The 22,925-nt window shown below is 41.1% G+C and overlaps 1 protein-coding gene across 1 annotated transcript in view; it reads right to left on the bottom strand.

Moving 5' to 3' along the window:
• The window catches only part of LOC137369368 (ephrin type-A receptor 5-like), a 389,228-nt gene that overhangs the window by 16,296 nt on the left and 350,007 nt on the right, over positions 1-22,925 (bottom strand). The window contains exons 12-15 of the mRNA XM_068030470.1: positions 21,267-21,328; positions 13,871-14,080; positions 5,377-5,526; positions 3,974-4,167 (exon numbers count right to left, since the gene is read on the bottom strand). Coding sequence (XP_067886571.1) covers positions 3,974-4,167; positions 5,377-5,526; positions 13,871-14,080; positions 21,267-21,328 — 616 coding nt within the window. The remainder of the gene's footprint in view (positions 1-3,973; positions 4,168-5,376; positions 5,527-13,870; positions 14,081-21,266; positions 21,329-22,925) is intronic.

The following is a 22,925-nucleotide window of genomic DNA, read 5'->3' as shown; positions in this document are numbered from 1 at the left end:
CTTATGCTATTTGGCATGCAAGTAGTCCTGGGTTGTAGCTTCACCAGGTTGACACCTCATTTTGAAGTATGCCTAGTACTGCTCCTGGCATGCTCTCCTGCATTTTTCATTGAACCAGGATTGGTCTCCTGGCTTGATGGTAATGGTAGAGTGGGGGATATGCCGGGCCATGAGGTTACAGATTGTGGGTTGAGTACACTTCTGTTGCTGATGATGGCCCACAGCGCCTCATGGATGCCCAGCTTTGCATTGCTAGATCTGTTCGAAATCTATCCGATTTAGCACGGTGGTAGAGCCACACAATGGAGGGTATCCTTAATGTGAAGATGGGACTTTGTCTCCTGTACAAGGACTGTACGATGATCACTCCTACCAATACAGTCATGGACAGATGCATCTGTGATAGGCAGATTGGTGAGGATGAGGTCAAGTATATTTTTCCCTCTTGCTGGTTCCCTCACCACCTGCCGCAGACCCAGTCTAGTAGCTATGTCCTTTAGGACTCGGCCAGCTCGGTCAGTCGTGGTGCTACCGAGCCACTCTTAGTGATGGACATTGAAGTCCCCCACCCGGAGTACATTCTGCACCTTTACCACCCTCAGCGCTTCCTCCAAGTGGTGTTCAACATGGAGCAGTACTGATTCGTCAGCTGGGGGGGGGGGGGGCGGTAGGTGGTAATCAGCAGGAGGTTTCCTTGCCCATATTTGTCCTGATGCCATGAAACTTCATGGGGCCTGCAGTCATTGTTGAGGACTCCCAGGGCAACTCCCTCCTGACCGTACACCACTGTGCCGCCACCTCTGCTGGGTCTGTCCTGCCGATGGGACAGGACATACCCAGGGATAGTGATGGCAGTGTCTGCGACATTTTCTGTAAGATATGTTTCTGTGAGTATGATTATGTCAGGCTGTTGCTTGACTAATCTGTGGGACAGCTCTCCCAACTTTGGCACAAGTCCCCAGATGTCAGTAAGGACTTTGCAGGGTCAACAGGGCTGGGTTTGTCGCTGACATTTCCGGTGCCTAGGTCGATGCTGGGTGGTCCGTCTGGTTTCATTTCTTATTGACTTCGTAGCGGTTAGATACAACTAAGTGGCTTGCTAGGCCATTTCAGAGGACATTTAAGAGTCAACCACATTGCTGTGGGTCTGGAGTCACATGTCGGTCGCACCAGGTAAAGACAGCAGATTTCCTTCCATAAAGTACATTAGTGAAGCAGATGGGTTTTTGCAATAATCAATAATTGACAATCGATCATGGCCATCATTAGACTAGCTTTTTAATTCCAGATTTTTATTAATTGAATTCAAATTCCACTTTCTGCCATGGTGGGATTTGAACCCATGTCACCAGAGCAATACCTTGGGTCTCTGGGTTACTAGCCCAGTGGCAATACCACTACGCCACTGTCTCCCCCACAGAAATGATAAAAAAGTATAATTCAGAATCTATATTGGAATCAGTCAGCGGTGATGACACTTGATAATGGCTTGTCAGACAGTTTCCCAATCAAAAGAGGAGTGCGCCAGGGATGTCTCATTTCCCCCAAACTGTTTAACCTGATCATTGAAGACATCTTCAGAGACATAGAAGATCTACAACATTGGTGGGTTGAATGGCAACAACTTGAGATACGCAGATGACACTGCATTGATTGCAAATTCAGAAGAGGCACGACAGGAAATTGTGAACAAAGTGAATGTAAGGAGTGTGGAACATGGATTAAGAATGAATGTGAAGAAAACTAAGACAATGGTGATAAGCAGCGACCTAATCCTGGAAATGAAAACTGAAGTAAATGGACAAATCCTGGAACAAGTGAAAAGGGTCACCTGCCTTGGGCAAATTATCACAGATGATGGGAGATGTGATTGTGAGATCTGAAGGAGAATTGTGATAGCCAAGACCAGCTACGTCAGAATGAAGGACCTGTTAACATCAAAGAAACTGATCCTGAGTCTTGGGAAAAGAATGCTGAGGTGCTACATTTTGTTATTATGTTATATGCCTCAGAGACGTGGACAACAAACAAAAAGACTGTTGATAAGTTGAATGCATTCAAGATGTGAACGTATCGGAGGATGTTCCACATATCCTACTCAGACAGAAAGACTAATGAGGAAATGCTGTAAATGGCTGGAGAAAAAGAGATTAGTGCATTACATCAAAGAGAAAAAGGTACAATATTTCAGTAACATCATTGCAGCAGAAGGTAGACAGGGACAATTATTGGAAGGGAAGATCGACGGTAAACGTAGGAGGGGGAAGCAGAGGAGAAAATAGATGATGGATATAATGGACTGGATGCAGTTGACCTATGCAGAATGTGTAAAGTTAGCACAGGACAGATAGAGATGGAGATCCACAGCAGTCAACCTTCTGGGAAGAAGATGACACCAACGAATGAAAAAATGAAAAATGCCATACAAGTCTTGACAAACATCATCAGCTTATTTGATAAATTAACGCTTCTGCCATTCCTCTTTGCAGATTGGTAATTCCTGGGGAGCAAATACCCACAGGGACCTTTCCAGGTCTACTGTAACTTTGGTGGAACAACTGCAGAAACACCAGAAGAAAACACCACATATGTGTTTATCCAGAGTTTACGCAATTCTTCTGCTGAAGTTAGGGCTGATGATGAAAACAGCTCCCATGACAATTCATATCCTGTTATATGAATCAATAATAATTTGAGTAGGTATATTTGTGACCAGGACTTGTTTGTTTATATGTTTTACTTACTCTTTAAGTTGCTGTGCTCAACTGCATGAAAAATGGAGCTAGCTGTAACTGATTGAATTTTGTATATTTTTAAACTCAGGCCTAGAATGGCACGTTGTTCTGCTATACCTAATCAATCTATTATCTGTGTATCGATAAACTCCTTTGATTTTATTTGTTACCAGCACTCCCATTCACATTTGCTACCAAAAGATCAGCAACGTCCCATGAGACCCCAAGGATTCAAGTCATATTAGCACAATGCAAAAACAAATGGAAATCAAAAGTGTAGGCTCCCGACAGGTGTCAAAGATTTGTTTTGTTTAGTTGCTACAAAGAACTCCGTTTTCAGCAGTTACCTTTTCTTTGCATCAAACACCCCTCTTTTCCACCTACAATTACTTCAAAAGGCCACTGAGGCAATACAAGGGCTCTGCTTCTGTATGGAAATTACTTCAGTACATTTAATACCAGCAGCTGTTGTTTGAAGATGGAAGCGTAGGGTCCTCCTATAGAATAGATTTTACAAGTTCCTACTGCCGATGGGAATCCTCGTCTGGCAGCTGTGCACATCAGGAAACTGTAGCCACGCTACCCGCAATCTACCATCCTTTAAGTTTGGTGGATAGAAAAATTAGTGGGTGTGCCTGCCTACGGTACAGAAGGTGGACAAGGCTCCCCACTGGATGTACTTGCCTTAAGTTAAAAAATAGTGAAGATGCAACATTGTGCCATGCATGAATGACAAGCATGATTTCATGATTTCTCTAGGAAGCTGTGTTGCATCTTTTTTTGTATGTTGGTGGCTAGGTTTTCATAATCAGGCAAATTATTAAGGAATCAGGTGAAATGTCACTAGTAGCCATCATAATACTCAGTACACAGTCAACAGCCAGAACAATTGGCAATATTTTCTTAAGATGAAAACTAATCATGGAAAAGTTAGCCAGAATTATAGAAGGATACAGCACAGAAGGACATCATTCAGCCCATTGTGCCTGAAACCATTCTTTGAAACAGCTATCCAATTAGTCCCACTCCCCTGCTCTTTCCCCATAGTAAGCATTCCTTTTTCAAGTATGGTAACCAATTCCCTTTTGAAAGTGACTATTGCATCTGCTTCCACTGTCCTTTCAGACACTGCAGACCTAGATCATAACAACTCATGCAGTTAAAAAAATCTTATCTCCCCTCCGGCTCTTTTGCTAATTATATCTTAAATCATTGCAACCGCACTGAAATCAACGTACCTCGTGGATGCATTAACTAACGTCTTCAAGCTGCATGGATTGCGAATCATTTTATCTAAAATGCTAACTATTTCTTCAAATTTGGGCCTGCTGTTGCGATCCTTCTGCCAGCAGTCAAGCATCAACTGGTAAAGAGCAGCTGGGCAGTCCATGGGAGTTGGCAAGCGATAGCCTTCCTCCACAGCCTTTATCACCTGTTGCAAACAAACCAAACGTTTTTCAAATGGTAACACATACCTGATGTTGCACAGCTTTCACCTCACTACAATTTAGCTCACTTCCAGTTAAACCTTCACACACAGGCTTGAATTGAAGCTTGCCGAATATCAGTGCTGATATTGCAAATATATTGCATTATATTTGTCAGTATTTAGTTCACTGTGTCTCCATTTATTCCTTAAGGAGGTATTTTAACATGATGTATCCTAACTGATCTTTACTCAAGAAATGTGCCCCTAAAGGGTGGTTTGTTCTACTTCTATGCTTCTGGTGAAGAGCTCTGCCTTCCAGGAGCAGGTCACAATTCCTTTCTATTGCCAGGCTACTTTCTTTACTGCTTTTCACCACAGCAATTGAGATTGATGAGAATCGCAAAGGTCTGACAGGTGTTTTATGCAACTTCAGAAAGAAGCTCTCAGTTCTACAGGCCTTTTTATCTCTGCTTTGTGGAAATGGAATGTTGGCTCAGTAAGCAAAGCAGACTGCATGGGGTTAGATTTCCTCTGTGTGCAATGTGTCACACAATCGAAAAGTCGATCTTTACAAAGGGATTTAAGGCTTTTGTTACACATAATGCACAAAGTAAACCTTCCCTCACGCATAAGGGCTAAGAGGGATTTGTGTCTGTTTCCTGCTCTGTACTGATTTCATTCCGGCCATGGTTAGAGATGCTGCAATTGGCCTCAGCAGTTAATTATAGCAATGACTGTGCAAGTGCAAGTGTATGCACTTTGGATAAGGACAGGACTGGGTTTGCCTATGACGTCCCTGTGGTTAGATAGTCTCCTGATAGACACCATGGTATATGCTTATGTTTAGATAATTATTTTCTTTTAAATTGTCTTGTTTGTTCATGTACTGAATCGTAAGTTTATATAATTCCCCCTCCCATCATCTGCTGGAAGTTTCAACTCTGTGCTGTGTTTTGGTTTTGCTCCAGTTACCTTCCAATACCTTAGTCAATTAGTCCTTAGTGATTGGTGAGGCTTGACTTTGAACGCTTGGAGGCTGGTTTAACAGAGGCAATTTTTTTTTAAATAGGTGCGTTAATGCCTCTGTTAAAATAAAGAAGATAGGAATTTAAGTTAGCATTCATCTACCACCGCCTACAATAATTTCCAGGCTAAATGCTTTCTTCAGTGAATATCTACAAAGTCCAAAGTCTGATGCTCAGCAGTACTTACATCTTGATTAGTCATTTCCCAGTATGGTCTCTCTCCATATGACATCACCTCCCACATGACAATTCCGTAGCTCCAAACATCACTGGCGGAGGTGAACTTGCGGTAAGCTATTGCCTCTGGAGCTGTCCACCTGATTGGGATCTTGCCTCCCTGGCCAGAAAATAGAAAAAAACTACTGTCAGTATCTAAGGACGTTAGACTCCTCGCAAGAGACATAGAAATAAGATGTAGAAACTCCAACTAAATGGAACTGACAGAAGGCAACCGATCTCTGTAGAGAAAAGCCCACATGCAATGGCTGACTGACTGCTAATTGGTTGTCTTGGTTTTTCAGACTGATTTTGTCTGAATATCCCCAATGTATGAAAATTGACTCATTGATTAAGCTGACTCAAGAGGCAGACAAGATGCATAAAGCACATAAGAAGCATGAAGATACATTTTAATCAGTCAAAAGCAGCATGTCCATGTATTCAGCCAACAATGCATGTGGACTGTTATAAGAACACCATATCATTTGTGTCTTAGGGGCAGCAACAGAATTTAATGACTGTCTAGGCTCTTGTTCCTTGTTTTATGATGAGCTGATAGTGACATATAATCTGAAAAAGTACTGCCCCCTACTGTAGAGATAGTAAACACCAGGATGCCATGTATCAGGGTGACTCACTGACTGGATTTGGATGGCAGAATCCAGTTTTTGCACAGAAACATCTAAAAAGGTTAACTGTACATCAAATGACTGATTTTGAAAATCTATTTCTTGCACTTACTTCCACATATTATGAAGAAAGAAAAATAATTGTCATTTATTTGGTACTTATCATAACTTCAGGTCATCCCAAGATGCTTCACATCGAATGAATTAATAAGTCTACTCACTTATGTAGGCAAATATGGCATCCAATGTTGTGTACACAAGTAGAAAACTAGATGAATGACCAGTTAATCAGTTTTTAATGGTGTTTGTTCAGGGAGTAATTTTGGCCAGAACATTGGGAAAATTCTCTGATCTTCAAATACTGCCAAGGGATCTGTTACATCCACCTAAAAAGGCAAGCTTTGGCTTAGTGTCTCATCTGAAAGGCAGCACTTTTGGCAATGCAGCACCCCCTCAATATTGCACTCAAATGTCACCCTAGATTATGATGTAGAGGCATTAATTGCAAAGGCTCTGAATTAATTTTCATCAGCATCACGCCAAATATTAGATGTTAAGCCATTGACTGCCCCAGAATTAGAAATTATGGAAGAGTAGGTTTTCCTACGATAGGTATTTGTTAAAGCTGGATGCCCAAACAGTGGCCAATGAGGCAGAAGTGACCCCTGAGTTCTGGTAATCTGAGCTGGGTCCTGGCATAAGGCCCACCATCAAATGGTTGCCTTTAGGTGACAAGCATAAGAAATGGAGGCACGACATCGGGAATGAATTGCCCCACCACATTACCACTAAAATGCTAGGCGTATGCCTATTGCAGACAGAATCTTGTTTCACTCTTGCGGAATTCCTGAAGCAACATAAAGGAGGTGGAGAGCCAGAGTAATGGAACTCTGTCTTTTTGCTTAGGTAATCAGAAAATTGTGCCCATTTCTTTTCTGCGATAATCAAATGGGGGAGAAAAAGCATTACAATTTTTAAATCTAAGTAAAATGTACATTCATAACCACATTCCATTTTAAATCCCTAGAAAACTTTTTTTTTGCATTTCCTTTTGTTGTGAAGTCATACCAAATAGTATAATTTCTATCTCTGCAGTTGATACAGTTTTAGTGAGAACTACTCATCAGGGAAGGAGTCAATGTGAATTGGGTTTGCACTGTCCACTTGTGCCACTGCTGTGATGATATTTCACAATCATGCTTTGTTAAGCCCACTAATGTCAGGTCCAACCAGATCAAACTTTTCACTTTGACTATGCAGGCAAGGAAAGTTGCATTAGTTCTTCATGACCTTAGAGAAGAAAACAGTTTGCTCATTTGTTTCATCCATTTCTTCACTGGTAGGAATCCTCTGATCAGCAAATAGCACGGATAAATAATCATTAACACTTTCTATTGACATTACACCTGTTAATCCAAGATGACTATTTTGTTGTAATTAAGAATCAGGGGAGTGTATAGTTCAGTGTTACTTACCCTGTCCTCTCCATTGCCATGCTGCATTTATTTTTTAATCTGTTGTGGAGAAGGCAGAGACTGACTCAGGTGTTTCCAAACCTGTTTATTTCAATAATATAGTCCTCTGTTGAATATTTGGTGACAAACCTCATTTTAAAAATTAGTTTCTGACAAAATATTTAATGCACATGAGAATTATATTCACTATTAAAATGGGCCTACTATAAAAGATTTTAGAGAGAGAGAGAGATAAAAATCTTCATTTATACTTTCTTGTGATCTTTCATCCAGAGAGAGGAATTAGCTGCAGCATTTGTTTTGTGAACATTTCCTCCCTGACAACCCATTGGAATTCTGGATCACCAGCATGAAAGCCAGCCAAAAGTCCATTTAGATCAGCACTATCTATTCAGTACTGCCAAATGGATTAACGCAAAAGAAAACAGGCCTGAAGCCGTGAAACATGATGCACTGGCATCCCTGCTGAATTCATCCCTTAAACCACAATATTGCACATGTGAGCATCTGCAACAGAGGCAACAGAGCAACAGAAATATGAATGGAGTATATGAACTCCAAAACCTAAACAGGATTATGCTTATCAGTCTCCTGAGCTCCACCCTATATAAATTCCATTTCATCGATGACTGTGGCACCTGCTGGATTATACTGCTGTAGAGCGCCACATTAAAGGTGCTATATAAATGCAAGTTCTTGCTATTTTGTATACTATCCCAAAGTAAGCTTTGAAAACCTAGCACTTCTGTCCTTGCCAAATTTGTTGGCTCCCATACTGAAATTGCATTGTTTTTAAAAGTTTTTATCTTGTTTTCAAATCACTTCATTGTCTTGCTCCACCTATAATTGTCAGGTTCTCATTAAATGTAACTTAGAACAGTAATCTAACTTAAATAAAAACAAGAAACGCTGGAAATACTCAGCAGGTCTAGCAGCATCTGTGGAGAGAGAAGCAGAGTTAACGTTTCAGGTCAGTGACCCTTCTCCCGACACCAGGATTGCCAGGCCCGATCTTCCTGGCGGTAGCGAGGCTCCGTGGCGGCCACGCACTCCAACCCCCCCGCCCACCGCTCGGTGACAGGACCCAACTTTAATATTTAAATAGAGGAAATATACACATTTATATACCTTTCATCGCAATCTTGCCAGCTGTCCGCGATCTTCCGTGCGGCAGCCGACACTCACGCGCCTTCACTTACCCGTTCAGAGAAAGCTGGTGCCACTGAGGTGGGAAAGGGGGGAACTTAGGTTTTTTAGTGTAGTTCTAAGGGGGGGAATGGGGTCAAATCTGCATTTCTAGTGTGTGGGGGGTGGGGGGTGGGGAAGGCGTGACCTCTGCACTTTGTGCAGTTGGGTGGTGGGGGAAGAGGTCAGCTCGGGCAGTTTAAGTGAACATCAATGCAAGCTCGAGGAATAGCATCTCATTTACCGATTAGGCACACTACAGCCTGCCGAACTAAACACGGAGTTCAATAATTTCAGAGCATGACGGGTCCCCCATTTTACTTTTATCTTTTGTCATTTTTTTTTTTTTCTTTTTTTTTTAATTTTTTGTGTTTATTTTATTTTAGTTTGTTCAGTTTGTTTCGACTGTGCCAACCCACTTTTTTCTCATGTTTGTGCATGTGGCTGTTCAGTTTTCAGTCCATCAACACCCTATCTGTACTAATGCTTTGTCTTTCAGCACACCATTAACATATTGTTTGCCTTTGCTCCATGACCTTCTGGTCAGCTATTCTGTGATCTTGTCCTATCTACACCTTCGCTTTTGTTATCTCTTGCCCCACCCCCGTTTTACTTGCTTAAAATCTTTTACATTTCTTATATCTGCCAGTTCTGAAGAAGGGTCACTGACCTGAAACGTTAACTCTGCTTCTCTCTCCGCAGATGCTGCCAGACCTGCTGAGTTTTTCCAGCACTTTCTGTTTCTATATCGGCAGTTTAGGTGTTTTGAAAGGGTGTGAAGAGGGCAATTATGCAATGTAAGTGTTTTATTTTGGTGGGGGGGGCGAAGGGGTGACATTTTATTTGCAGTGTACTGGGGGGCGTACGAGTTTGAACATGCAAATTTTGCAGCAGGTCTGGTGAGCCCTTTAAAAATGGCACCAGCGCCAGCGCCTGCGCAAAGGCAGCTGATGCTGTTACCCCCACCACGTGACTGGGGGGGTGGGGGGGCGCAGCCGAATTGGCCGGGAGAATATAAAATCCAGCCCAGGAATGAGAAAAGGTCATTCAGTCCTTTCACCTTATTTTGTTAAAATTAAAATTATTCTGGAACCCAGCCTCAACAGACTATAAAGTAGGTAAAAGAGCTGATGCTGCCATGGAGCATGTGTGTGTGTGGAGATGTATGCAGGTATAATGATGTTCCTTGGGAGTTTTGAAAGAAACAAGGGATGATTATAGTTTCTGGCACAGATTGGACAGGCAGTGGGTGGAGCATCCGCAGGGGGTCCGATTGGTTTGGATGGTTGGGCCTCATTTAAATAAAGCCAAAGCTAAGTGCTCAGCATATGGGAAGACAGGAAAGCCAGAGCTGCCACTTAAAGGCAGCTTACAGCTTTAAAGGGGAAGTGCACTTTTCAAAGGTGGTCAGTGGATAGTGGGTTGCTGAGGCAGTAGGCAGCATGACATTGAGCAGGACACCCCAATTCTCCAATATAGCTCTGGAGGCCCTCATGGAACATCAGCAATAGGAAGCAGGTCCTCTTTTCTTTAAGTGGGCAACAGGTACCCCAGCAAATTGCCTGCGACAGTGCAGACAAGTGGCTAGACAAGATCATGCCAGCAGAATAGTTCCTGGGACCTGACTGCAATGTACAAAGAAATGTAATTAGACAATAAAGCAAGGCTTAGAGTGGTTTCTCATGTCAAACTCCTCTTCATATCTTTCTTCTTCCCTGCACTATACTTTAGCTCTAGCACAAGCAATCCTTCTATCTCCCGCTTCACAGCCCTCTCCTCTAATTACAATAGGACACTTCCTACTTCTTGCTTTAATGCACTCAACACCTCTAACTGCCATCACAACAACTTGCCCATCTTGCTCACATTTGCTGCTAAACTACCTCACACATCTGCAGAACCCTTCAACAAAGCACACATTAACCCAACATGACTCTACTTGCAGAAGAAGCTGGCACACAATCAAAGGGAGACTTCAAGAACTCTGGCATCAATGGAAGAAATTGTCATCAACTTCATTGGCAGACTGAGGACACACATTGGAGATAATAAGGTTATTTGGTCATTTTCCCTTGCTTTCTCTTTCCACTTAACTCTCTAGTTCACACACACAGCATGACAATCTGGGGCTTCATTGCATTGCCACTTATCAGCTAAATGCTTACCCTCCAAAAAGTGCACCATCACTCATTCTTACCTTTCCAAACATCAACAAAACAATCTGCATGCTGTGCACTATAGCTAGTGAGTTAAAATTGTCTGCACAGAGTGATTCACAGAGCTCAAAGCAGATGCATGTGTTCATGATAAACCAAAAAAAAAGAAACCTTGCTGGAGAGCAGCTTTAGGGCCTTGATCTGCTGAAAAGGACATAAATGCAAGCTTTAGAAGGAAAATACATTCTGTGCACCATCAATTGCTGACATATTGGACTGCCGACCAGGTAGCTACCGCAACATATCTGGGACGTATGGAGGAGTCCATTACCAACTTTTGTGGTATTCACACTCTGCCATCAACCTCAGAGCATGTAGTCACCTCAATGGACACTAAAGCTGGGGCTACCTGTAGGAATCTGTTGCACCCAGTTGTCACATATCTAAAGGATGTTCATACTGGAATCATGTAGGCTTTGAACTCAACTATCTAAGAATAGATCGGACCTTAGTTGATCATGAACATCCCACAACCTGCTCTCCTGTTGATCAGTGTAAGCTTTGAGCCTCAGACCAATAGTAGGGGCAGTGGCACAATGAACGGAATGCATCGTCTTCTCTCAGGATAGCAAAAAACATCTGTTTTGCATGTACTTGCAAGCCAAATTAACCAATGCTCAACATGGTGCCAAAGAAAGCCAGTTGGGCTAGTCTCCAGCCATCAAGTTGCTGTAGTTGAGTTCTCTCAGGCCCAATCTTCTCCAGACTGTTGACCACAAACATCTCAAGAGCCCCTGACAGTCATATGAAACTTCTACTTCCCTCACCGAAGCCACTGCTAGCCACAGTGAAATAGCCAGAAATGTTTCCATGTAGAAAAAAGTGTACTGCCAGAAGCCCCTTGAGATTACAACAACTACAGGCACTTTAATCATCGCCATAGCCAAAAAGCATTATATACTGTCAGGAAAATGTCAGCAAATTCTTTATAGCAGTTTAAATAAGAACAGGAGAGGATCACTTGAAATATCATATAAATGGCTGCCACGCCAACCTGTGATGTCCATGGTTTGTAGGTGAATTGAGGAAGTAGCGGTGGCACAAAAATGGTGGTGGAGGTGGTCCTGACAATGTTAATTCACACCATATTTACATATATTTATGAAGCCCCCTTTATTCAGTAGTGTACTATGCAGCTGGTATTTTAATTCCAATAAGGTGATTTAGAGATGGTCTTTTCAATAAAGATCCCTGAGTACAAGTAAATCTCTGGTTAAGAATGAATTGAGCAAATGAAAGAGATATTGCAGCATCCACTGAAACCATCTTGTGATATTTGTACAAGAGCAAAGGTTTAAAGGATGCAGAAATTTTGAAGATTTGAGAAAGCATAGAATGTTGGCATGTAAAGCAGTGCAGTGTAATCCAAGGCTGAACGCATGCAGAATGAAAATGTTACTTGGTCACAGTCAACATATGAACAAGTATCAGCTCATGCGGAATTACACTTTTACAGGAAATGAGGATTTAGAAATAAACTCAGAATAAATTCTATCTGAGCCTGCAAAGGTTTAATTGTGGCTAGGTTTGACTGAACAGCCAAAGTGCATTGTTATTATGATAATACCAGTTCGCCTCTATGGAATAGAAGCTGAAGGACTGGATCAAATATGTAAACATATCTATACCTTGTCAATTCGGGTATATTCCATAGTAAGCTAATTTCTTTAAATAAAATTCCTTGACGGACTGGGATGCCAATCCATAAATATGATCTCACAAGCAAGATAGTTATGTTGCTTTTATGTTCCTGCTGTGAACCTCAGCTCATCCAAAACTCAGCTGCCTGTATCCTGACTCGCACCAAATTCGGTTCGCCCATTACACTTATGCTCACTGACCCATATTAACTCCTGGCCCGGCAAGATCACAATATTAAAATTCTCGTCCTTGTGCTCAAATGCTTTCATGGCCTTGCCCAACCCTATTGCTGTAACCTCCTCAAGCCCTATAACCCTCCAAGATCTCCATGGTTCTCTAATTCTGAACTTTTATGCATCCCCAGTTTTTATTGCTCCACCATTACTAACCATGTCTTCAGTTGCCTAAGCCCAAAATTTTGAAACTCCCTCCCTAAACTCCCCTGTTTCATTACCTCCTCCTCCTCCTTTTGGTCACGCCTTTAAATCTACTCCTTTGACCAAGCTTTTGGTCACCTGTCCTAATATATCTTTATGTGACTCAGCATCAAATATTTGTTTGATAACACCCTTGTGAAGTGTTTTAGAACATTTTTACTATGCTAAAGGCACTATGTAAATGCAAGGTGTTGTTTTTGTGCCATGTGAAATATTAATTTTCTCCAATTGTCTGCCTGCACTACATTATGAAACATGGGAAGCTTTCATTGAATAAGTAAGTTACTGACCACCAAAGTCTAGCCCTACATCCAGAACTTTATCATTCCTTTATTGTCGCTGGGCCAAAATCTTGCAACTCCTTATCTAACAGCACTGTGGGAATACCTTCACCACATGAACTGCAGTGGTTCAAGAAGAAGGTCCACCGCCACCTTCTCAAGGGTAATTACAGATGGGCATTAAATGCCGTTCTTGCTAGTGATCCTGTATCCCAAGAATGAATAAAGAAAAACTGAAGCCAGAACTCTATGTTTATATTAGGAATATAAAAGTTGTTGCAGCTTCACCTTAATCCAAAGAAAGGCGACAAGGAATACAAGCAGCAAAGCCCCAGACATTTTCTTTCCTGCACATCAAACTCGACCAGACAGTGTCAATATCTGGAACTCGTTTTTTTTGGTACAGGGAAGTTTTAGGCCATGGGAAAGCTATGATTTGCCTGTTGATAACCTGCTATAATTTTCCAAATTCTTTTGTGTTGTATGCCACACCTTGGGTCCGATATATCTGTCCTTTATACTGTTGCAACCTTTGTTACATCACCTATTATTCAAACTACAAACAAAAACAACACAGACCAAATGTAGTTTCACATACCCTTGTCGTATAAGCAGCTTCTGGGTCATCTTCAAGTACCCGGGAAAGGCCAAAATCAGAAACCTTACTGACCAGGTTACTGTTGACTAAGATGTTTCGAGCAGCCAGATCTCGGTGGACATAACCCATGTCTGACAGATATCTCATTCCAGAGGCAATTCCTCTCAGCATTCCTACTAGCTGGATTACTGTAAATTGGCCATCGTTTTTCTAAAGGAGAGTTAAAAAATTGGTCATTTGGTACCTTTACAATTAAATAATAATTTTGTAAAAGAATGAGCAAAGACTAGACTGAACTGTATTTTAGTTGTAAATGCATTGACATGTGGCTTTGAAGAAAGAGATCCATTTTAAATTGTGTAATGTCGCTGCTAAAACACTGAATAAAGTACAATCATGCGGACATGTTAAGCTTTCATCTGCTATCATCAGCTAATTCATTAAGACTAGAGATGCACCAGCAGAAGCTCAAGAACTAGTTGTCTGCATGTCCTTTTGGTCATGGAATACTGTGGAGTGCGGGGAGTAGGAAGAGCCTCCTCGAAGAAATTAAATAGGGCATGGGCAAAATTAGGTAACATTTCAAAGAACAGAATAGCTCTGGGATTTTTTTACATATCAGTGCTGTGCTTTTCCTGTCTGATCAGAAAGCACAAACACACATCAAAAGACGTTTACCTTTAAAGTACAAAAATTCCTTGCATCAAAATAAACAAGACTTCAGAAATTTTGAGATATTAAATTCAAAGCCAGCGATCAACTAAAGAACATTTTACAAATGTGCCACCTGGCATTGATTCTGCACCTTCAGAGATGAAAAATAATGAGGTCCAACTTAAAGTCACCATTAATATCATTTCAAACAATTAAAGTTGTAGTTATTTTATATGTAAAAGTCCCATAGTCAGTTGTAATATTTTCCCTCATGGGGGCAGGATTTCAGCTATGTACTTTTCCAATAAGTCTGGATGAATCCACTTCCTGCTGTCATGTAACAAGACATCGGGTGTAAAATTCCCACCAACAATGAATTTAAAAATACATATATGCAAACCTGGAATCAGGATCCAGTTGTCATGATGCATGTAGGTACCAATTACATAGGTAGGACTAAGAGAGAAGTTCTGCTAAGGCAGTATGAGCAGCTAGGGGCGAAATTAAAAAGCAGACCCACAAAGATAACAATCTCTGGATTATTACCTGAGCCACGAGCAAATTGGCATAGGGTAAATATGATCTGAGAGTTGAATGCGTGGCTCAAAGATTAGTGAGGGAGAAATGGATTTCAATTCTTGGGTTACTGGCACCAGTACTGGAGAAAGAGGAAGCTGAACCGTTGGGATGGGCTTCATTTGAACTGAGCTCAGACCAGTGCCCTGCCAAACTAGGGCTGTAGAGAGGGCTTTAAACTAAATAGTGGTGAACTGATGGCACAATTAGATATAAATGGCTTTGAGATGATAGCCATTACAGAGACTTGGGTGCAAGGTGACCAAGGCTGGGAACTGAATATTCAAGAGTATTTGACATTTCAAAAGGATAGGAAGAAAGGGAAAGAAAGTAGGTAACTCTGTTAATAAAGGATGGAATCAGTACAGTAGCGAGGAATGATGTTGGCTCAGAAGATCAAGATGCAGAATCAGTTTGGGTGGAGGTAAGAAATAGCAAGGGAAAGAAGTCACCAGTGGAAGTAGTTTATAGGCCCCCTAACAGTAGCTACACTGCAGGACAGAGTACAAATCAAGAAATAATGGGAGTTTATAAGAAAGTTACTACAATAATTGTGGGCTATTTTAATCTTCATACAGATTGGACAAATCAAATTGGCAAAGGTAGCCTTGAGGGCAAGTTCAAAGAGTGTATTCAGGACAGTTTCTTAGCACAATACATTATGGAATCAATTAGGGAACAGGTTAGTTTATACTTGGTAATGTGTAATGAGACAGGACTAATTAATGAGCTCATAGTAAGGGATCCTCTCAGGAAGAGTGTTCATAACATGATAGAATTTCAAATTCAGTTTGAAGGTGAGAAACTTGGGCATGAAACTAGTGTCTTAAACTTAAATAAAGGCAATTATAAAGGTATGAAGACAAAGTGGCTAAAGTGGACTTGGAAAATTGGTTATAAGATAAGGCAGTAGAGAAGCAGTGGCAGACATTTAAGGAGATATTCCATAACTCTCAATAAAGATATATTCCATGAGAAAGAAAGACTCTCGGAGAAGGATGAACCATCCCTGGCTAACTCAGGAAGTTAAGGATGGTATCAAACTGAAAGAAAATGGGTACAATTCTGCAAAGATTAGTGGTGGGCCAGAAAGTTGGTTAAATTTTAGAAACCAGCAAAAAATGACTAAAAAAGAGGGAGAAATTAGAATATGAAAGAATATGAAAGATATCTAAAAACAGACAGGAAGAGCTTCTACAGTATATAAAAAGGAAGAGAGTAGCTAAAGTAAAAGTTAGTCACTTAGAGCATGAAACTGGGGAATTAATAACGGGAAACCAGGAAATGGCAAAGACTTTGAACAAATATTTTGTATCTGTCTTCATGGTAGAAGACACTAAAAGCATCCCAAGATTAGCAAAAATTCAGGGGCAAGAGGGAGGGAGGAATTTAAAACAATCGTTATCATTAGAAAAAACTACTCAGAAAACTAATGGGACTAAAGGCTGTCAAGTTCCCTGGACCTCATGGACATCACCCTAGGATCTTAAAAGAAGTGGCTCAGAAATGCTGGATGCATTAGTTGCAATCTTCCAAATTTCCTAGATTCTGGGAAGGTCTCAGTGGATTGGAAAACTGTAAATGTAACACCCCTATTCAAGAACGGAGGGAGACAGAAAGCAGGAAACTATGGACCAGTTTGCCTAACATCTGTCATTGGAAAAATGCTTGAATCCATCATTAAGGAAATAGTAGAAGGACATTTAGAAAATCATAATACAATCAAGTAGAGCCAACGTTCCTTTACTGTCGCTAGGTCAAAATTCTGGAACTTCCTTCCTAACAGCACTTTTAGTGTACCTACATCTCAAGGACTGTAGAAGTTCAAGAAGGCAGCTCACCACCACCTGCTCAAGGGCAATTAGGAATGGGCAATAAATGCTGGCCTAGCCAGCAATGCCCACATCTCATGAACGAATAACAAAAATGTGGTTTGAGGAAATGGAAGTCATGTTTGACAAATTATTACATTTCTTTGAGGATGTAATGTGGATAAAGGGGAACGAGTAGAGACAGTGGCGTAGTGGTAATGTCACTGATCTAGTAATCCAGAGGCTCAGGCTAGTGTCCTGAGGTCACAGGTTCAAATCCCACCATGGCAGCTGGTGGAATTTAAATTCAATTAATTAATAAAAATCTGGAATTGGAAGCTAGTCTCAGGAATAGTACCATGAAACTATCATTGACTGTCTTAAAAACCCATCTGGCTCACTAATGTCCTCAGGGGAAGGAAGCACGCTGCTCTTATTCGGTCTCCAGACCCACAGCAATGTGGTTAACTCTTAACTGCACTCTGAAATGGCCTAACAAGCCACTCAGTTGTCAAGAGCAATTAGGGATGGGCAACAGATACTGTGCCTTGCCAGTGACGCTCATAACCCATGAAAGAATTTTTAAAAAGTAGTGTATTTGGATTTCCAAATGGTATTCAATAAGGTGCCACATAAAAGGTTACTACACAAGATAAGAGTTTACGATGTTGGAAGTAATACATTAGCATGGATAGAGGATTGCCTAACCAACAGGAAATGGAGAGTTGGGATAAATGGGCCATTTTCAGGTTGGCAAACTGCAACCAGTGGAGTGCCGCAGGGATCAGTGCTGGAGCCTCAACTATTTACAATCTCTATTCATGATTTGGATGAAGGAAGAGTGTATTGTAGCCACATTTGCAGACAATACAAAGATAGGTGTGAAAGCAAGTTGAGGAGGACACAGAGAGCCCTCCGATGTCAGGGGTCGTTGTGGGGGGGGGGGGGGGGGGGAGGCCTGGAAAATTCTTCTGGGAGAGGTGTGCCTCGATCCCAACGCTGCGAAGGCCCCACTGCATTGTAGCGGTGGTGGCGAGGCCTTGGTGCGGCTCCCCCCACCCCCCCGCCCCACCAGTCGCAAGGCAGCGGAGCCCTCATTTACATAGTCAAATTAATTCTAATAAATGTAAATTAACTTACCTGGACCGGGCGGCTTGTTTGGGGATCTGAGGCGAGACACTGGTGGGGAGGGGGGAGGAGTTTAATTTTCAGTTCGTGAGGGTGGGGAGCAGAGAAAACTTATTCCATTGGATGAGGGGATGGTGGGAAGGGGTTGAAGGGCAAAAGCGACGAGGTTCGGTGGGGAGGGGGGTGATGTTTGGGTTGGGGAAAAAAAAATTCTTGTTGGGAATGGCCCAAAAATAAAGCGTCTGGTCATTGTGGGGCCTGGTAGAGGGGCTTTCATCTTTTATTGACACTTGTAACTCCATGTCAAATTAATGTCTCTTTAAAAATGTAAATTCACCTGAAGGGCTTGAAGCCCTTTAAAATTGGTGTCGCGCGCTATTTCCAGGAATGGAGCGGCCACTCACTCTACATCATTAGGGGCCCCTCCATTTCAATAAGCCCCCATGCAAAATATTGCGGGAGCTCAGCAGTGGCCACTCCGTGTGGACAGAGCGCAAACTTCAGAGCGTGCCGCCGCGACTTGTGACACGCTCATACAATGCAGCCCAGGGTGTCTGCAAAGGGAGATAGATAGGTTAAGTGAGTTGGCAAAAATTTGGCAGATGGGGTATAATGTGGAAAAATGTGAGGTTATCCACTTCGGTAGGAAGAATAGAAAAGGAAAATATTATTTAAATGGAGAGGGACTACAGAATGCAGCAGTACAGAGGGATCTGGAAGTCCTTGTACATGAATCATAAAAAGATAGCATGCAGATGCAGAAAATAATTAGGAAGGCAAATGGAACGTTGGCCTTTATTGCAAAGGAGGATGGAGTATAAAAGTAGGGAAGTAGAGACCACACCTAGAGTACTGCATATAGTTTTGGTCTCCTTATTTAAAGAGGGAAATACTTGCATTGGAGGCAGTACAGAGATGATTCACCAGTTTGATTCCTGGATGAAGGGGTTGTCCTATGAGGAAAGGTTAAGCAGGCTAGGCCTATACTCATTGGAGTTTAGAAGGATGAGAGGTGATCTGATTGAAACATATAAGAATCTGAAGGTGTTTGACAGGGTGGAGGCTGAGAGGATGTTTTCCCTCATGGAGGAATCTAGAACTCAGAGGCAATGTTTCAGAATAAATGGTCTCCCTTTTAAGATAGAAATGAGAAGGAATTTCTTCGCTCAGAGGGTCGTTAATCTTTGGAATTCTCTTCCCCAGAGAGCAGTGGAGGCTGGATCATTGAATATATTCAAGACTGAGTTAGACAGATTTTTGAGCTAAAAAGGAGTCAAGGGTTATGGAGGAACAGGCAGGAAAGCGGAGTTGAGGCCATAATCAGATCAGCCATGGTCTTATTGAATGGTGGAACAGGATTGAGGGGCCGAATGGCCTACTTTTGCTCCTATTTCTCATGTTCTTATGGAAAACTAGCAAAAGCACACTAAGTGCTTCAAGAAAGCTAGCACACACCCCCAAAAAGCAGACAAAACAAGTACAGTCCTGATTTATCAACCACGTGAAAATATGTAATTTACCCAGGCTTTGTAAATTCAGCTGCAAGCATGCACAGCATTCCTTCACTTTGAACAGAAAAAAGCACAATGACATGAAAGCCTGACAGGGAAAATCCAAATGTTGAAATCACAAAATTAATGGTGATTTCTAGGGGTGTCTGGGGATTGACTCCTCTGGAGAAATTAGAATTTTACATTAACAATGATGCATTTTGCTTCATTTTAAACACTTTCCTCTTTCACAATTGATAGACTTTCAATCTGGAGAAAGAAAAAAACAAAGTGACATTTGGATTTTCAACAGGTCAATCAGACTGAAAAATTATCTAATTATCTCAACAGTCATTCTCCCATATTTAACCTCCCCGCTGCCCCAGTTCACAGAGACACTGTATCCTATCCAAATTCAGACCTTGTTCAAGGCACTCTCTCCTCCTCCAATCCTCCCATTTCATACAAGCTCTTCTTCCATCTCAACCTAGCACTCTTAGCCTTCCCCCTAAATTCAACATGGTACTCTTCTCAACCCACTTCAAACAAGTAGTCCCTATCATCTATCCATTTATCCTCTCCATTTATCCTCTTTATCACCTGCCCTTTCATTTCCATGCAAACTGCCATTAAAAGGTCAATCACATCATCATGCAGGCCAGACAAGGTAGAGGAAGCAAGTTCTCTTTCCTGCCTCTTTTTGTGGCATCTTTACTGGAGGGGCTTGCTCTACTTTCTGGCAGAATTTCCAAAAATCATAAAAAGAGTAGTGAGTGATCTGCCGCAAATCCTTTTAATTGTCACACATGCTAGTTTCTCTGACTGTGATCATGGTGTAGTATCCCACCCTGCCTTTTTGACCCCTCTGCAGCTTTTGACACAGTTGACCACACTATCCCTCTCCAATACCTCCCTCCTTATTCAGCTTAGTGGGACTGCCTTTGTATGGTTCCAGTCTTACCTATCCAACCACAGCCAGAGCATCTCTAGCAATAGCTTTTCTGTGTACGAGCTGGTGGTACAGAACCTTGCCCATTGTTAATGCATTGATTTGAATGGATGGAAGTTTATGTGCCGCTTGTGATTTTCCAAAAGGCAATGATGAGGCTTTCTTCTGCCAGTGCACGTTTGGACATCACCAACTAGACTTGCTTTAAGATTTGATTGAAAACAATTGCAGTATTTTCAATTAGTGACTCTATTTCTTTCAACATCATGAATTATTTTAACAAAAATATTAACCTGAATCATATGCCCTGTATCAAATGATCCAATTTTTTTGCTAAACATTTTTTCCCACTATGTAGTCTGTTGATGCAATTTAAGTATAAACATCGAGGCTGGGATACATTTAACCAAATGGTACCTGCTGTGGGTAGACCCACAACAGGAGGGCAGAATGGACAGTTTGGCACAGAGGTCAATGCAGCCAGACCAATTTTCTGGTCATTAATATTAAAGATCAGAAAAGCAGGAGAGCTGTGAAGTGGGTGTGCTGACCACTGTGCTGACCACTGTGCTTGATTGCTCAATCTACCCTCCTGTCAAGCAAGGCTGCACATTAGGAACACTAACTCATAAAATTAATCCCACTGCATTGATTTTTTAACTTGAAGACCATTTATACGTTGTGAAAATATATTATTTCCTAGCTCATCAATAATTAATAAGGAAACAGTTAAACCAATATATTGCCAATTGATTGATGGCTTAATTTCTGAAATGTGAAAAACTCACCTTTAAAAAAGTATCAAGAGAGCCATTCTCCATATATTCAGTCACTATCATTACTGGTTTACCTTAAAATATATATAAAAAGAGAAGCAATTTATTAAAATTACTGCAGAAACATTAGACACATAGAAGATGCAGTTGTAGCAGCAAATGCTGAGAAATTTCCAGCACGTAGCCCATGATTTTCCATCTGTGAATTTTATTTGATGGAAAGTCACAGATTCCCAAGATTCACTCCCTGTGAGTGGTGCTCCCCACTGGGAGCACCAGATCACAAATCAACCCTACAGTTTCTTACAAAAGAATGACATCACATCAGGAATAATGTAAGCCATGTTCATCAATAAAAACATATACATTTTATTTCTTGTTTTTTTTTCAACTCCAACAGCTTATTCAGACTATCATACAGTTTTTTTTATTTTTCTCCATTAATTAACTTTAGTGCTATTATTGACCAGCATTCCCCCTTTCTGCTCACATTTACTTTATTTGCTAAGTTAGCATAAGGAGGAAAATAAATTCTTTAATGAGTTAATTTTTATTTCCCCAGGTCATTTGAGTATTGGTTTATCCGATGATTGGTTTTCAGAGTGTAACTTCAACACAGAGTTAACTTTCAGGTCACTGAGCATACAGTAGCCCAGTAGTTATGGATTTGGACACAACAACTCAGAGGTCATAAGTTCCAGTCCCATAATAACAAGTTGTTTATTCAATTTCACAAATCCTGGTAAATTAGGGAATAGCACTTGAAAATGACTGTGTGGTTTGTGGGGAAAAGCTCATCTGGTTCATTAATACCCTTCAGGGAAGGGAACCTGCTCCATTTACCTCGTCTATCCTATATGGGTTTGGCATTCCACACTATATAATAGCAATGTCTTACCACATTCCAATAATAAAAATGATAGTGAAGTTTTATCTGAATTAATGCTTTTGGTGAGTGATCTCTGTACTTAGGTCCACTGATTCTGAAAATCTATCCCTTTATTTCACTATTAAAAACTATACCATTCATGTTCCCAGTAAATGAAAAATTAATTTGACCAAGCCCATTTTTTTCCAGATTAATTAGGCAAATATAAAGTGCATACTACTCAATTTCCCTGTGACTTTTCACACAAGACCAAATGTAGCCTTCAGGTGAAGCAGAATTATAGCATTGGGGATAATTGGACTTCAGCATATAATTCAGTTGGCATTTTGAAGTCATATATTCTGTCCTTATTTTTACATTACTGATAATTAAATAGAAAAATGTATAAAAATTTGGGAAACAGAGAGATAGATGACTGAAACAGGAGTTTCTCTGCAGTACATGCTCAGGAGCTAGGAGATGTAAAACTGAGACACTGCAGTGTTGTTACTGGTAGGAGAGTGGAGAGTGTAATCACAGTGTGACAAGTTTGCATAGTTTCTATTATAAATGTTGATGTCACTATTTATAATGGTAATTGTTCATAGGAAGTGTTCACAAATATAAGATTATAAAAATATTATGAATTAGTTTGAGGCAATTACTTTAGTAAAACAAGTTACCTAGCTAGATCCCCTTATTAAACATATATCTTTTGCATGCCCTCCCTGTCCTCTGGTCTTACCTATCTATGTAACAATAGCTGCCTCAATTTGTAGTAGAAAACGTAGTCACAGCACAGC

Source organism: Heterodontus francisci, chromosome 4 (genome assembly GCF_036365525.1).
Source record: "Heterodontus francisci isolate sHetFra1 chromosome 4, sHetFra1.hap1, whole genome shotgun sequence".
NCBI lineage: Eukaryota > Metazoa > Chordata > Chondrichthyes > Heterodontiformes > Heterodontidae > Heterodontus > Heterodontus francisci.
Note: the sequence above shows the minus strand (reverse complement) of the source record. Positions and strands in the feature narration are given on the sequence as shown.